The 14,618-nt window shown below is 43.6% G+C and overlaps 1 protein-coding gene across 14 annotated transcripts in view; it reads right to left on the bottom strand.

Moving 5' to 3' along the window:
- Positions 1 to 305: 305 nt before the first annotated feature.
- The window catches only part of LOC149281123 (nuclear receptor corepressor 2-like), a 254,242-nt gene continuing 239,929 nt past the window's right edge, over positions 306 to 14,618 (bottom strand). For 6 of the 14 annotated variants that reach the window (XM_089499617.1, XM_089499623.1, XM_089499619.1 and 3 more), the window contains exons 42-47: positions 13,895 to 14,035; positions 13,091 to 13,236; positions 11,652 to 11,705; positions 9,229 to 9,459; positions 7,695 to 7,871; positions 307 to 6,212 (exon numbers count right to left, since the gene is read on the bottom strand). In XM_089499617.1, the coding sequence (XP_089355743.1) occupies positions 6,034 to 6,212; positions 7,695 to 7,871; positions 9,229 to 9,459; positions 11,652 to 11,705; positions 13,091 to 13,236; positions 13,895 to 14,035 (928 nt within the window). In that variant the 3' untranslated portion in view covers positions 307 to 6,033. Of the gene's footprint in view, positions 6,213 to 7,694; positions 7,872 to 9,228; positions 9,460 to 11,651; positions 11,706 to 13,090; positions 13,237 to 13,894; positions 14,036 to 14,618 lie in introns of all 14 variants that reach the window. The other 8 variants (XM_089499627.1, XM_089499630.1, XM_089499631.1 and 5 more) reach the window with 4 other exon arrangements.

Here is a 14,618-nt window from a genome sequence, read left to right as displayed (position 1 = left end):
ACCAAAGTAGTTATAAACATTTTATTCTGTTGTAAAGCACTATGTATGTGAACGGCGATAGATATCAATGGCGCTAAATCAATGGCGATATAGTTTTTTGTGGTTCTTTCAGGCTATGTAACCATGTTCTGGAAGAATTTGTTCCTGATGTTTCGCCTGCATCTGTGGCTGGCTTCTTCAGAGAATGCTGGCATGGAAGAGAGTGAGGTCACACAGTGTATATATACTCTACTCACTTCCATGCCAGCATTCTCTGAAGGTGCCAGCCACAGATGCTGGCGAAACGTCAGGAATAAACTCTTCCAGAACATGGCCACGTAGCCTGAAAAACCCACAAAAAACAATGGATGCCGGCTGTGAAAGCCTTCGACTATCATGCAATATATTATCTTTATCATTTGATATTATAATAATCAAAGGCCTGGTCTAGAAGGTCACTCTTTCACAGCTCAATGGGTTCCCTCCAGAGACTGGGATCACAGTTGTGTTCTTAATGGCTTGCCTTGCCTCGCCCTTTTCCTGCTCCTTTTAATAACTGTTTTTGAAACCGCACACAAAAATCAGAAGAGAACTGGTTTTGCTGGCAACAAGCTCCCTCCCCCCCTTTTTTATTTAAACAAGAAGGCAAGCCCACAACACTTGCTTAGTGGGCATGTAGAACAAGAAAATAAACCAAACAAACACAACAACGGTGAACAAAACGTCACTTTCAGTAGAAGGAAAAAAAAAACACAACCCAACCTTTTCGCGCAAGCTGCATAAATATTTACAACTCAGCAGTTTCTATGTACAGTCCATTCTATCATACAACTTGCTTTGAAACAGCTATGCACAATTTGGTTGTACAAAAGATAGAGATTTCTTTTCCCGCCCCACCCAACTTGTACAGTTCAAACAATAAAACTGTCCTTTCAATCTTTGTGTGTGTGTGTGTACAAATTACAAAGTTGGTAACACTTCAGACTTTAATAGTTTAACATAACTTCCTTTTTTTCTCAATTGCACAGTTAATAATAATAAAAAAATCGTAGCAGGTAGCACAATAGAGAGCTATATGTCACATAACCCTACACAAATGATGCAGACAAATTGTGTATGAAGAATGGCTTTCTTTCGAAGCTAACACACAGTGCTTGGCGCTGATCTTACAAAGAGGTAACAGTCAACGGAGACGATGCTTGTCAGCGTTTGGTTGAATCTTAGTGAGTTAGGTTACCAAGAGCTGGTTTGTGCATGCAAGCACGCACATGGATATGTGCCAGGCCACTGATTCAGGCACAAAATAAAGTGTGTGTATGCACCGCTTATACATGCACACGCAAATGGAATAATACGTATACACAGAATCCAACTCTGTGTGTGTATGTGTCTATATATACATACATGTACATATATATAGGCACATCCACACATACACATATGGAGAATGTACACCACCTGGTAATGTGGGAACAACCTTTTTGGGAAGGGGAAAAAGGGTTATATCTAAATCCCCTTAGTGGAATGTATATGCAATCTCAAATTCCAAACAGTGGCCAGAGATTTTGTTGCAGGGTGTGAACGTGTTTGGCGGCGGAAAGCTGTACCAATTCAAGGCGGTCGAAAAGTAAAATAACCCTGTTGACGACTGTGAGCAACTCCTACCTGATCTCTGCAAATAGTTCTGCTGTGGCCAGGACTTCCTAATGTTATGGCTGCAAAGTATTGGTCTTTGCGCACGCACCGTTTGAACCAGGGAAGTTTTCTGAAGGTCAGGCCGATATTGGCCGAAAAAGAAAGGATACTTGGCCTATCATACATAATGTATTCCCTACATGGAGATAATCTAAATGTACAGAAGGGTGTGTTTACCCCAATGTATACAGTGCAGCACAAGCATTTATTTTTGCCATGAGTACAGAGTTCAAGAAGCTCTCAGTCCTGATCTGTGCCCTCATCTAGACGGGTAGAATATCCCTTATCTGAAACGTTTGGGGCCCAAACTGTTTGGGATCCCCCCCTCCCCCCAATTTTGGAATACTTGCAGATACATAATCAGATGTCTTGGAGATGGGACCCAATTCTAAACACAAAATCCATTTACATTTCATAGACCCATTATACACAGAGCCTGAAGGTAATTTTGTAGACTGCATTTTAAAAATAATTTTGTGCATGAAACAAAGTTTGAGTACACTGAACTATCAGAAAGCAAAGGTCTCACTATCTCAGCCCTCCAGGTGGATAATTTTGGATTCTGGAGTATTCCGGATAAGGGATACTTGACCTGTACTAATAAAAGATACCATGTACATATGCGTAAGTGCATGTGCACCTGTCCAGCATGGATCCAAGGTCCAGCTACCAACTTGGCTTGGATGCTAATGGGATCCTGTGGGTATGCATTTTGGAGTTCATTTTCTCCAATGGATTAATTAATTTTAGTGAATTAAAACCTGACTGCAGGTTACTACAGTATCTTTGGACACTAGGCACCCCCCTGATCTTCCTTAGGGACAAGGCTGGAGGCAGGCCTATGAGATATTTTTCCTCCACGGCTTTTACACTAGGGTTTCTCAACCTTTGACTTGCCAACATTTTGTACTTCAGCTCCCAGTATCCCTGATCATTGGCCATGCTGGTTGTGGCTACTGGAAGTTGAAGACTAAAACATCTGGCATGCTGAAGATTGAGAACCATTGTTATACACACACACACACACACATGTTGCTTCCCTCTATCCAGTGGAACGTTAAACCATTCAAATATTCCTATTGCCTGGTATGTATGATGGAGAGTGAGGAGAAAAATAGGCTGAAGGAGTTTGGAGGGAGGAAGAATACCCAGTGAGACAGAAAAAGACTGGTGGCGGTGGAGATGAAAAGGGGAAAGACCGCTAGAAGAAATGCCAACTTTGCCTGGGCTAGAAATAAACACTCTCCTTCCATATAGTAGGTAGAGATATCTTGCAGCACCTTTCAGACTCACTGAAATAAAGAAGTTGGCAGCATGAGCTTTCGCATCTGAAGAAGTCGACTGAAGTCTATGAAAGCGCATGATGCCAACTTCTTTTTTTCAGTGAGTCTCAAAGGTGCTGCAAGATCTCTCTGCAAACCAACATGGCTATATCTTTGAATCCTTCTATATAGGTTATCCCAGTATAAGAAAAAAGCATTACGATCTGTTTTCTACGGTGGCCTGAATTTTCCCAATACTGCATTTCAACCGTAACTTGAAAGGGAATACTGGGCATAATTTGGGCGCTTGGTCAGAGGCAGGACTGGCATGGGAGGATAAGGGTCATCTTTGAAATTCCTTCCAGTTCCATGTGTCAGCTCAGCATGTTGGGTGTGTGGGTGACTGCTTGGAAACAAGAAGCAGCGCTTGGGAAAGTCTATCAAGCAGGAGCTTCTAGGGGCTGAATGCATGGGGCAAAAGGCCCGTGTTCCCCATGGCTTGGCATAATTCTGTATGGACAACACTGGCCAACAGCTCCGAGCCAGAATCAGCCAGATTCCAATCCCAGTTCAACCCTGGCCCAAATGGCCCTTGGTGCCGTCTAAAAAGACCAGCTGTTTGTAGTGGAGTTTCCTGCCTCCTTAGCTCCTTGGCACTGCCATGCTCCCTCTGAAGGTCCGGTTGCAGCCAGTGACATTGGTAAGGAGTGCCTAGCCATGTGGGTGAAGCCAGTCCCACCATTCCTGTCCTTATGGCCCACGGTGGGGAAGGGGGCATCAGAGGGCACATGATGTTGTGGACAGGTAAGGGGTGTGTGGCGGTGGCAGCTTCATTGTTGCACTGGCCCTGGAGTGGAAATGGGTCAGAACCATGGTAGGATACCATGCGTTTGGCATCTGGCTCATATCTTTGCATTTTAATTTAGTCAGCTTCCTGGACATTCTCTTCACGGCTTACGTGCTGCTAGACCTTTCCTATGTTCCTGTAAGCTAAGGCTTTGCAGGTTTGCAACCTAACAATCCGCAAGGCCTTGCAGGACACAAGGACATTTCCTACATATTCTAAAACCTGTAATTGTATTCCATTAGCACAAGGGGTTTTTTAGGATCGGAAAGAACAGAATGGCATGGATTCCCGGCAGATCTTACCGCACAAAAACCTCACGTTCATTCGCACACTCAAGCATGCTTTCGAGCCTGGGGAATTTAATGTGTTTGTGTGTGTGTGTGTATGCGCAGGTATGTGCTTGAAATACTGTATCACAAAGAACATAAAAACTAGGAGATGTATAGAAGACAGATGGGGAGGAAAACAAAAAAAGCAAGCCTTCCCAACACTGGGAAGCATAATATTGCCATTTCCTGGACACTGTCTCATATTACTCAGCTATGGGAACACGGCTATAGTCCAGTCCAGCAGAGATGCTGCTTCCCAGATCTTTTTTTTTTCCTTAGCATGCTGAACGAAAAACATTGAACACCATTTTACAGCCACCCTTCTATGTTCTAGTGTGTGTATGGGGGGGGGGGGGGGCATAGAAGGAAAAGAAAGGCTAAAATGTTGTGTCCAAGCTCACTTGATTTAAAATCTGAAAGCATCATAGAATTGGTTAGGTTAAAAAAATGAACAAGACAGAAATATATGCCAGCCTGCAAATGTAGAAAACATAACATTTGTGGGTGAGTCAGGTTTCTTAGCCTCTCTCACTCCTTCCCAAAAAGACAAATTCACTTGAAAAATATTGTCACCTCCATGCTGGAGTGTTACTATATATGCTATAAGGATCCTGCAATTGTGAGTGAACGAATGAATGGGCGCATACACACACACACACATACACCCTAAGTTAATACATTCTACTGAACTACAGAACCATTTTGTTGGAACACTGTTACCTCTCGGCAATTCCATACAATGGATAAGCGGTCAAAAGCTTGCACGCAACATAAAAATCCTCTTTGTACAGGTGCGGAGACTGAAAAGCAGCATATAATACTGTTTTAAAGTCCTTCCTTGCGCAAAAGTATCTGGCGTCGTTTGCCAAAGGTATCAAAAATATACCCTGTAGACCATATACACAGCACTGTTTTACAAAACAATGTACTCCAAACAGCCATCTCCCTCACTTGCTTGCCTCTCTATTTGTAGCTACGTATAGAGAGGGGACTGCAAAATTTCAACGACTAGTCAAACTCAGCATTCTTTTCTTCAAAAGAAATCTTTTTTTGTTTCCTGTTCATCTTCCAAGCCCACAGCCTAGCTCTACCTCCAAAGCATCACCACCTGCCTCCTTGTTTGTTGAAAAGTTCAGCTGGTCAAGCGATTTCCCTTACATTTCTATCAAGACACATTGGGAAGAGAACAACCATAAGTAACTGTGAGGCATGGAAGGAACCAAACCGTTCTTCCAGGCCATTTGTATCTGCTTCCTTACACAACTAATATGTAATTCCACTGGTGCAGCCCCTTGTGATGATAAAACACAAGTAAAGGAGGGGCAGTTAAATTGATCCTATTTCAAGTACTGGATAAACAGGCCACGACAGTGCACATAAGAAATAATGTGCTACAGAGGTGGAAACGCTCAAGAAGCGCACGTCGGGGCTTTCCAAACCAAACACACCGTCTCCGTCCAATGCGCTTCCTCTCGCCTTCTCTCTGCAGAAGGACAGAACTGGTGCAGCAGATGGAATCCCCTGAGAATTAATAACTGAGATTCGGTGACTAGGTCCGGTCCCTTGGTGAACCTTCCAGGCTTCCCTCCTCTGCCCTCCTTCGTATGCGTGGGTTTCGTTCCTCGCCACAATAGCTCCGCAATGATATCAGCACCAAAATGGCAGAGAGAATCGGGTCGGGTTCCGTTTGCTTGTTGTAGTTTTTAAGGCCTTTAAGCTGAAGAGATTGTCAATTCCCACTCCCAGATGTGACAAAAAAAATATATCAGCGGACTGGAACAGTGCTGCTCCTGTGCCCGACGTAGGCCAGCCATGGCTCATACCAGATAGCCAGAGTCTTTATGCCCTGGCTAGCCCCATAGCCACCAGATCGATCTGTTCGTTGTTATCACTTTCCCCTCTTCTCAGTTCCTCTCCCTTTTCATTCACTGTCCGACAGAGTCTCATACTGGGAGACGAGCAGTGGTTTGGGCTCTTCTTCCCATCCATGGTGCTGGCTGTTCGAATTGCCCTGTGGAATGGCGGCCGATGACGGCGGAGCAGTCACTATACTTGTCGGGAGCCTCATGGTTAGCGGATTGTATGGAAATGGCGTTGAACCTGCACAGAAGGATAGAAAAACAGAAGGTCAAGAGCTGGTCAACCACCAGGCTAGAAGATCTCCAACGTTTCGACCTTTCTTCCTTGCCACACGAAAGATGCAACTGTAATGTTCTGCATCTGTTTTAATTTTGGTAAGCTGCCTTGAATCCGGGAGTTAAGGAAATGGTGGAACAATAACTATTACTGTTGTTGTTAGCCTGAATTCTGTTGCTAGTCTTACCCAAAGTAAGGTGCTATGCCTCATTCCTGCAGAAACCCTGCTGTTTCTTCAAGGTGTTTAAAGATTAAATCCACCTCTCCATCGGGGCAATTTAATAGGATAGCTATGTTTGCTGAAAAGTTCTCTCCCTGACCCACTTCCCAAAATCTGAGCATAATGTTGTCACTGTAGCTTGAAAGAGTGTTCTTTTGCATTGTAAGTAGCCAATTTGCAGGAGCATCGATTTCTCTCTCTCTTTTTAGATCATTGACAGAACCACGTCAACAAAATGTGGGGAAATTTCAAGTGCTGAATGCTGGGACACCTCAAATTTGTTGTCGGCTGTTCCTGAAGAAGAAAACTTCAATGTTGCTTTAATGACAGGTAAATGATGGGTTATTTACAGCATCGGCATGGCTTCATGTGAAAGCCTTTGGCGCCATTGCTGTCTTTCATGCTTCCTGAAAGGGGATAAGCGTGAATGGCATGTGAAAGTCCTCCCCACAATCGAGTAAGAAGGACAGGACAATGACAAGAGAGAGAGACGGGACGTCCCTCGTGTCATAATCTCCTTAGACATGGAAACTCTCTGGCATGGCCTTTGGCAAGGCAAACATTGTCAGTCTCAGAAAACCCTGTGATAACTTTGTCTTAGGGTCACTATAACTTGGAAACAACTGGAAGGCAAACAAGGAGGAGGAAGAGGAGGAGATGGAGATTGTGTTGAGATGAAGTCTAGGGACTGGAGTAAGTTGAATAGAATGGTCAAAGAGGAGAATTGCTGCACCAAGTCTGGACTAAAATTGTGTTTGTGCCCATGCAACAGATGGAAAGTTAGAAGTCTTGAAGCGCCAACACTTATTCTTTTGGGTTGTGGGAAGGAAAATGCACATCAGAGAGTGAACACAAAATAAACATTAATAAATAAAAATCAGCCAAATGGATCAAAGTATCCAACTGTAGAAGGTAAAACAGAATGCTGCATGCAAAGAAAGGCCCTTTAGTCCTATGGGAGGTGAAAGCCAAGGCAGGGAGATGGCCAGAATATAAGACTTTGATTTCTGCTAACTGTGAGCAAGTTGTCAGTGCATCATGCGATGTCATGCTCTGCTAAGGATTTGGTGCAGTGCAAGGCCTACTAATGGCTGGATGACATTTTACTGGACATAGGTATCACTTGTACATCATTTCTATCCACTTTGGTTTTTACTAATGTCACCAAAAGTCCTTGCATTGGTCTGTTGCCACTGGACGAAGCAGACATGACAGATAACTGTTACCTGCAGATGATGGCCTGTCATCCCAGACACGGTTGGTAAGAGGCGTCCTCCGGTTACAGTCTCCCTCTGAGTGAACAGATGAAACTGATGGTGGCCTCTCTGTGGAGGACAGACCTGGTCCTGGAGACTTGGCCTTGCGACTGTTGGCTCTGGCAGCAATCTTTGGCTTTCCTCCTCCTGGCAAAAGAAGCATCTTTCAAACAGCCATTGATAGTGCAATGCGCTGAAATGGTAGCAGCTGGAGTGGGCTCAGTGCCCAACAAAAGATGTCTTAAAAAGAGGCTTTATCAGGGCAGGAACGGAAAATACAAGCCTTAGCTGATAGCAAGGTAGATTGATAAAGATGGGAAATGGAGCTACAAATCTACGCTACCCACACCTCCTATTTAGCCACACATTTAACCACTGGCCAGTGGGCAAGCTGGTATCACAGTTTCCCAATGACTACAATAAAAGCCACCAACCCTCACACAACACAGGCCTGGTTCTCATCTTTGAACTGGTAACAAGAGTGGCATGACAGAATATGCTTTTTCAGTCCATATGCGTGCCTGGCTACAAGAGCGCTCCATTGGAAAGGTACCTCTTTCTAGAGAACAAATACGTATTTAAAACATGTACCCCTGTCGTGATAGGCACCCATTTGTATTTTCTGCCAAAAGAAACTCAAGTACAGATAAACAGCACTAATGTTGTTCTGGTGGCTCCTGATCAGACATCGGGAAGGCTGCTTTTTTGGACTACAACTCCCAGAATTGCAACAGATGGCAAGGCCATTAACCATGCTGGCTGGATTGGGTTCTAAGAGCTGTAGTCCAAAACGTAGTTTCTTGAAACTCTGCTCCTGATCTACCTAATGACAATAAGTTTGCAGGAGGTGATCTGATACATACAAGGATGTCCTTGGTGGGGCCAGAGAGCATGCTCTTGTTTTCTTCGCAGGTGGAATGCAACAACCAAAGGGTAGGAGTAAAATACACCATCCATTGACATTTGTCACAAGGCTACATTTGAAAATGATGTTGAAAATACTATCTAATATACCACTGATATAAGTATGCATCTGAAAATAACAAGTGTTTTCCTTTAGCCTTAGACAAGCCTGGTTCTTACTCTTAGTTTGACCACTCCATTCCCATTGTCAATATGAGGTCCTTTATCCTGGCCTTCCCTAACTCTGCCTTGAAAAGGCGTTGGAGAGTCATCACTCTCTCCTTCACTGTCCTACAGATATAAACCTCAAAGACTTCTTTTTTAAAAATATAGTTTTTAAAAAAGACCAAGAAAGGGACAGCATGATGGTCAGTGTTTTAGAGGAAGCAAAAAATGGCACTTCCGGCCTCTCAAATGGAAGCGCTTACCCAACATGGGAACTTAAGACTAAGCAGCGTCATTAAAAAAAAATACTGATACACGCGTCAAACGCCCCGAGCATAAAGAGAAAAGAGCGAAGGAGACAGAAACTGCTGGAAAGGCAAAGAGAGGATTAATCACGCGACAAAAACAGTGTCGGAGATGGGGGAGAGCTGCAGACCTGGCAAGGAGGAACGCAGGTCGTCAATCCGTCCGTCAGCAGCGGTTACAGGCAGAGCAGCAGGCAAGCTTGCACTGGCATTCAGAGGGTTAAAAGCATTGGCACTGAGAGAAGAGCGCTCGTCCCACTGCTCGTCATATTTACCCATTAGGGCTTTCCTAATAATTGCCTCCAACCCCATGTTGGTACTGGAATTTTCTTGGACCGACTGGCTCCTACAACTGATTAACCCTGGGAGGTGTGGAAGGAAGAAGGGAAGGAGAAAGAAGGGAGGGAGGAAGAAAACGGGTTGGGGGAGGGGTAAATGGAGAACCAGATGAGAAATTGGGGAGATGGAGAGAGAAGGAAAGGCAACAAGGGAGAAGGGAAGAAACAAACAGTCAGCACATTCTTGCAAAGCAACAAACTCCATCACGGACGTCTTACTGGTTCCCCAAAACTCTGCGGTGCAGTCAACTCCTTGCCTACTCTTAAGGAGGTTGCAGGGATGCCAAAGGAAACAAAAACTACTTACGGATTTTTGTTTCTGGAAGGCCACCACACACACGCACCACACATACAGTTTCTTTCCCAAGGCTGGGGGAAGGGGAACTGCCAGCGTCTTGTCAGGGGTTTGGTCTCGGGACCCATTAGGAGTATTGTGATGATTCCTACATGATGCACTGGTTCAGATGCTTGCCATTCCTCCAGGTGGAGTGGGAAGTGGGCAGGGATGTCTGATGCAATGCACTCCCATTGATAGTTAAGTGTGAGCTGGAGAAAAAGTGATGCATGGCAAACACAAACCATCACCAGGAAGCAACACTGTGGCCGTGTCAGATCAGAAGTGAATTTACTGTGCATGCATGCGTACATACAAATTTCCCCCATTGGAATATCACATGGTGTCACTGTTCAGGGCAAAGGGATGCATTAACCTCCATGTATATATGTTTGCATTTGGTCGTACAAAAGTGACATTCTCCAAGGTAGAAAATGTTCTGGGAGTGAATTGGTTCAGATCTGCACAGGACATCCAGGGACAGTGTATACTAAGAACGTTTGGGTTGCATTTCTGAAGACGTTTGAGAATCAGCCTTCCTAAAAGCAATGGGACTTTATCTCTAGAAGTAAGTAGACCAATGAAGGCTCCAAGTGAACTGTTTCAGCTGTCAACTGAGATCCTGAGCATCTGCAGACAACTGTGTCACGCAGACATCACTTTATAATATGTAGTTGTTTTCTCTTTAACTTGGGTAGGAAATGGCCAAGAGGTTCACCTTGGGGTACACTGACTGACAGAGTGTTAAGCGCCTTTATTTAAAAAAGTAAAATAAAAATAAAATTAAAAATTAAAACATCTCAAGCACAAAAGCCTTGATCCAAGTGAACAGGATGGAAAGAAATTTGAACGGAAGGAGTGCATTTTTCAAGTCAGAAAATTCATCTACTGACCTTTTCCCATTCCCTTTTGAAATTACTAAGGGACAAGCTAAGAATAATTCTCTCTTTCTTTCTCGGTCTAGCTCTGTTTCTATATCTATTCTTAGTTCTCCAAATTTCCAAATACCTAATCTCAACACAAACCGAGGTGTTGTCATCTCTGTCCTAGGAAATGAGGGATGCAAAACAAGTTGCAGAAGGAAGTAGGTTACCCTAAACTCCAGTGCCTCACAAAATAAATTGCAGATATATTATTTGATGGGGTGGGTTTTTTGGCTTTTCCATCTTAGGGGTACATGGGAACCAGCCCTATCCTATCCCAAAGCCCCCCACTCCCCACCCCACCATGGATCCTTCCAGCTCAATCTGCCTTTCTTAGGGAGGAGGCTGTCAGACAAAAGAGATTCCTAATGGAAGAAAAGCTCAGTTAAGCAGTGTTGTATACATGTGTGTTATGTCTTTTGATATTGCCGTCGTGTCATTGGAAGCCATGCGGTTATGGGGCAGCAATGCACAAAGATCAGAAGAGGTGTTGTGGGTCAACTGCTTGTCAGTCATTCTCAGGGAAGCGGGGGCCAATGAACAAAAAAGTAAATGAGAGAAATATGAGCAATGAAGAGATGTCTTTGTAAAAGAAAAACATCCAAAAATCTTACCTATGGTATGTTCCCATGACTCCCTCTTTCCCGGGACTGACCTCATGTTCAACACATCTGCCTCAAAGCAAGTTCTTTAACAACTAATCCCACACACATTTAAGAAAGACTGCTCCTCTGTTGTCTGATGTAAACTATCCAGTAATACAACTGACTTGGGCCATGCGCCGATATCATGTAACCCTAACCATAATGTCACTTGTCCAAAACAACATTTGTAGCCCCTCTGTTTGCTGTCAAATACGTAGTAGCTAAGTAATGTGGTGCTGTTAAAGATGCCTTGTAAAATCTGTAGAATGCAGGGGAGAGTCAGGTGCAGCATGGAGAGGAAAGCGTAATGGTTACCTGTTCCAGTAATAGCCGGCATGTTGAAAATTTCTGTTCCAGGTTGTCCAACATCTGGAGAAAAGAGAGGAAAGAGACATATCTCAGGCATGAACAACACTCCACAGAAGCGATGCATTTGCAATATTAATTGTACTTTTATAAAACCTTTTGTTTATTCCAGACGGAGAATAACCATCAAAGTTTGCTGTCCTTGGAACAAGGGGACATATCTGCAACCTGTTTCTGACTCCTATTATAAACTGGATGCAATACAGAGATGCCAGGACTCATGCAAGGCTTTGAAGAAACTGCAGTTATAGCTGAGACAATTCTTCATTGTTTATGGATTTTATAATCCATAAACTAAGTATATTTCCATTTACCTGCATGTGAGTAAAATTAATAATTTTATGGAAGGACTGAAAATCATGTGGCCCTCCAGATGTTACTGGATGACAAATCCCAATGTCCCTCACCACTGGCTATGCAGGCTGGGGATGTTGGGAACTAACGTGTTTATTGTTTTAATATAAAGGTTTAATGTAGTGTTCAGCATTGGACCAGCCTCCTTGAACTCAGGTATGTTGGGGCACATTTATTACATGATATAATATAATATTATATTCTAACTGAAATATGTGTATTAAATACTGGGGAAAGTTTACATTTTTATTATCATTTATTTTATGGAACAATCTAAGAACCCCTTCTCAGGTTCCTACACCTTCCACATCGACTAGAATGTCACTATAAGACATCACCATACATACACAGACAAAAATCCTTAAAATAGTGTCCTCTGTTTTGCCTTATTTTGGTACACGGAGGTTGTTACCCAGGAAGCCAGCATGTTGGCATCGCTGGAGAGTCCCCATCCCCTCTTTGAAAAGTTCATGGATTATTTTAAGATGCAGCAGTTAAATGACGCACCCCAGCTGTTTGCCACTTAAAATACTGAAACACAACATTGCATTATAAGCAGCGTTGTGTAGCATTGAAAACTGATGCATGAATTCACAGGCATTGGAGGCATGGTCAGAAACTGGCACTGCTTTCATTTAATCCAATTTGTCAAAGTAAAAAAGCATCTACAGTATATATTTAACAGCGCTCTCATGGTTGCTGCTCCAGTGGAATGACTACTCAGTACATCAAGGTGGAACTCAGGCAGTCCTCTGGATATTGTTAGGCTTTTCTCTCCATTGGTGATGTTGGCTAGGGTGGCTGGGGGCTGCAGTCCAACAACATCTGGAGTGAAACTGATTTTTGGTGAGAAAAATAAAGCTATTTGGGTGATCATTGGGGGCATCACTGTAGTTGATCGAAATGTTTGGGCAGATAAAATCCAATCAGTTAATCAACTTGGCATTGTAGCCCTAACAGTAACAACTACGTGATTACTTTGGGCGACTCCAACCAGTTTCGGGAATAAGAGCCCAAGTCTTAGAAATCCTTACTGTATTCTGCCTCACTCCTGTTGTTTGTACTGAGTTTCTTGATGATCTCTTGCTTCTTGGATTTCACCATAGCCGAATTGCTCTCCGTGAGTTTGCTGAAAAATGCTGGTGGCTGTACATTGTTTCCTGGAGATTTGGAGCCCATTCTGCAAGATTAAAAGTTCATCAAATTGCTGATATGGGCATATATCTCCTGTTACCTTCTCTCTACCTAATCAGAAACTGTGTCCTAGGATAAACTCCAAATGTCAACCCCAACCCACTAGGAGTTCCATACTTCAAGTCCTGACACACACTTTTGTAAGTACAGTGCGCCTGTGTCATACGCGAGTGCATTAAACGTTGCAGAAAGCAGCACCGAAAGAAGCAGCACTGCACGCCGGAAGGAGCAATGGTGTGCATGCCCATGGTGTGCGTGCCGCGGAGCCACAGCGAGCATGAGACCCATTACTTCTAATGGGGTTCAAGCATAGGCAGAATTTCTTTTACGTGGGGGGCGGGAGGCGGAACGGATCCCCCACATAAAAGAAGGGACCACTGTACACAAAAATCTCCTTCTCTCCCTACCCTCACATACACACACATCCCTACCCACACTCCACTATCCATGTAGCTAGTTTATACACTGTCCAACATGCACAGGGCACAATCCAGACAGCTACTTTGGGTGATCCAAGCCTTCAAGAAAAAAAAATCCCATACTACCAGGGGATACATAATGTGTGGTGTCATAAAATCACAGTATGACATTATTATATCCTCTAGATAACCTAGGTGTAGTGCTTTCCTCCCCTCTTGTGTTACCTCTGGTCCAGCTGTTCCCCTTCACGGTACAGGATGGGATATGTGGCATTCCGCATATGATCGGATTCTCCCATTCCATCGGGTGGAGAGATGGGTTCTATGCAGTTTTCAGAAGCAGGCACTTTAATTTGCTCAGGAGACCTGAAGACATCAGCAACACTATATGAGTCAACATCATTCTCCTTTCCTGTTAACACACCAAAGTAGGTGGAAGCAAAAGGGTGGCCTATAAAACCACTTTGCAGATAGTGAAAAGTGGCAAAATTTGATTAGAAGAAACTGAGCACTTAAGAACAGCACTGGCAGGGATGACGAGGCCAGAAAAAGATGACATACAAAACTTAAACTCTAGCTTGGGCACAGCAAGAAATATTTTCTCTTTTGTGTTCTGCTCTTCTGCAAAGAGGAGAAGCAAAACAAAAGGGAAATAGGAAGAAAATCAGAACCATGACTAGTGCGCAAGGATAAGGGGAACTACTAGAATAATCAATGCAGAGAAATGGAAGACAACAACAAAAAAGGAAGAACAAGAGATCTCTTCCACAAGATAAGAGAACTCAAAGGGAAGTTCAAACCAAAGGTTGGGATGCTCTACGATAAGAAGAGGAACATACCACAAGACCAAGAAGAAATAAAAAGACATTGGTTGCAACACACGGAAGAGCTATATAAAAGAGGTTTAAAAAGCAGCAGGAAATCTCAGGCAAAAGATGTGGGCAAGGGA

The sequence above is a fragment of the Sceloporus occidentalis genome, unplaced genomic scaffold (genome assembly GCF_023333645.1).
Source record: "Sceloporus occidentalis isolate IW3139 unplaced genomic scaffold, rSceOcc1.0.p SCAF_138, whole genome shotgun sequence".
Taxonomy (NCBI): domain Eukaryota; kingdom Metazoa; phylum Chordata; class Lepidosauria; order Squamata; family Phrynosomatidae; genus Sceloporus; species Sceloporus occidentalis.
Note: the sequence above shows the minus strand (reverse complement) of the source record. Positions and strands in the feature narration are given on the sequence as shown.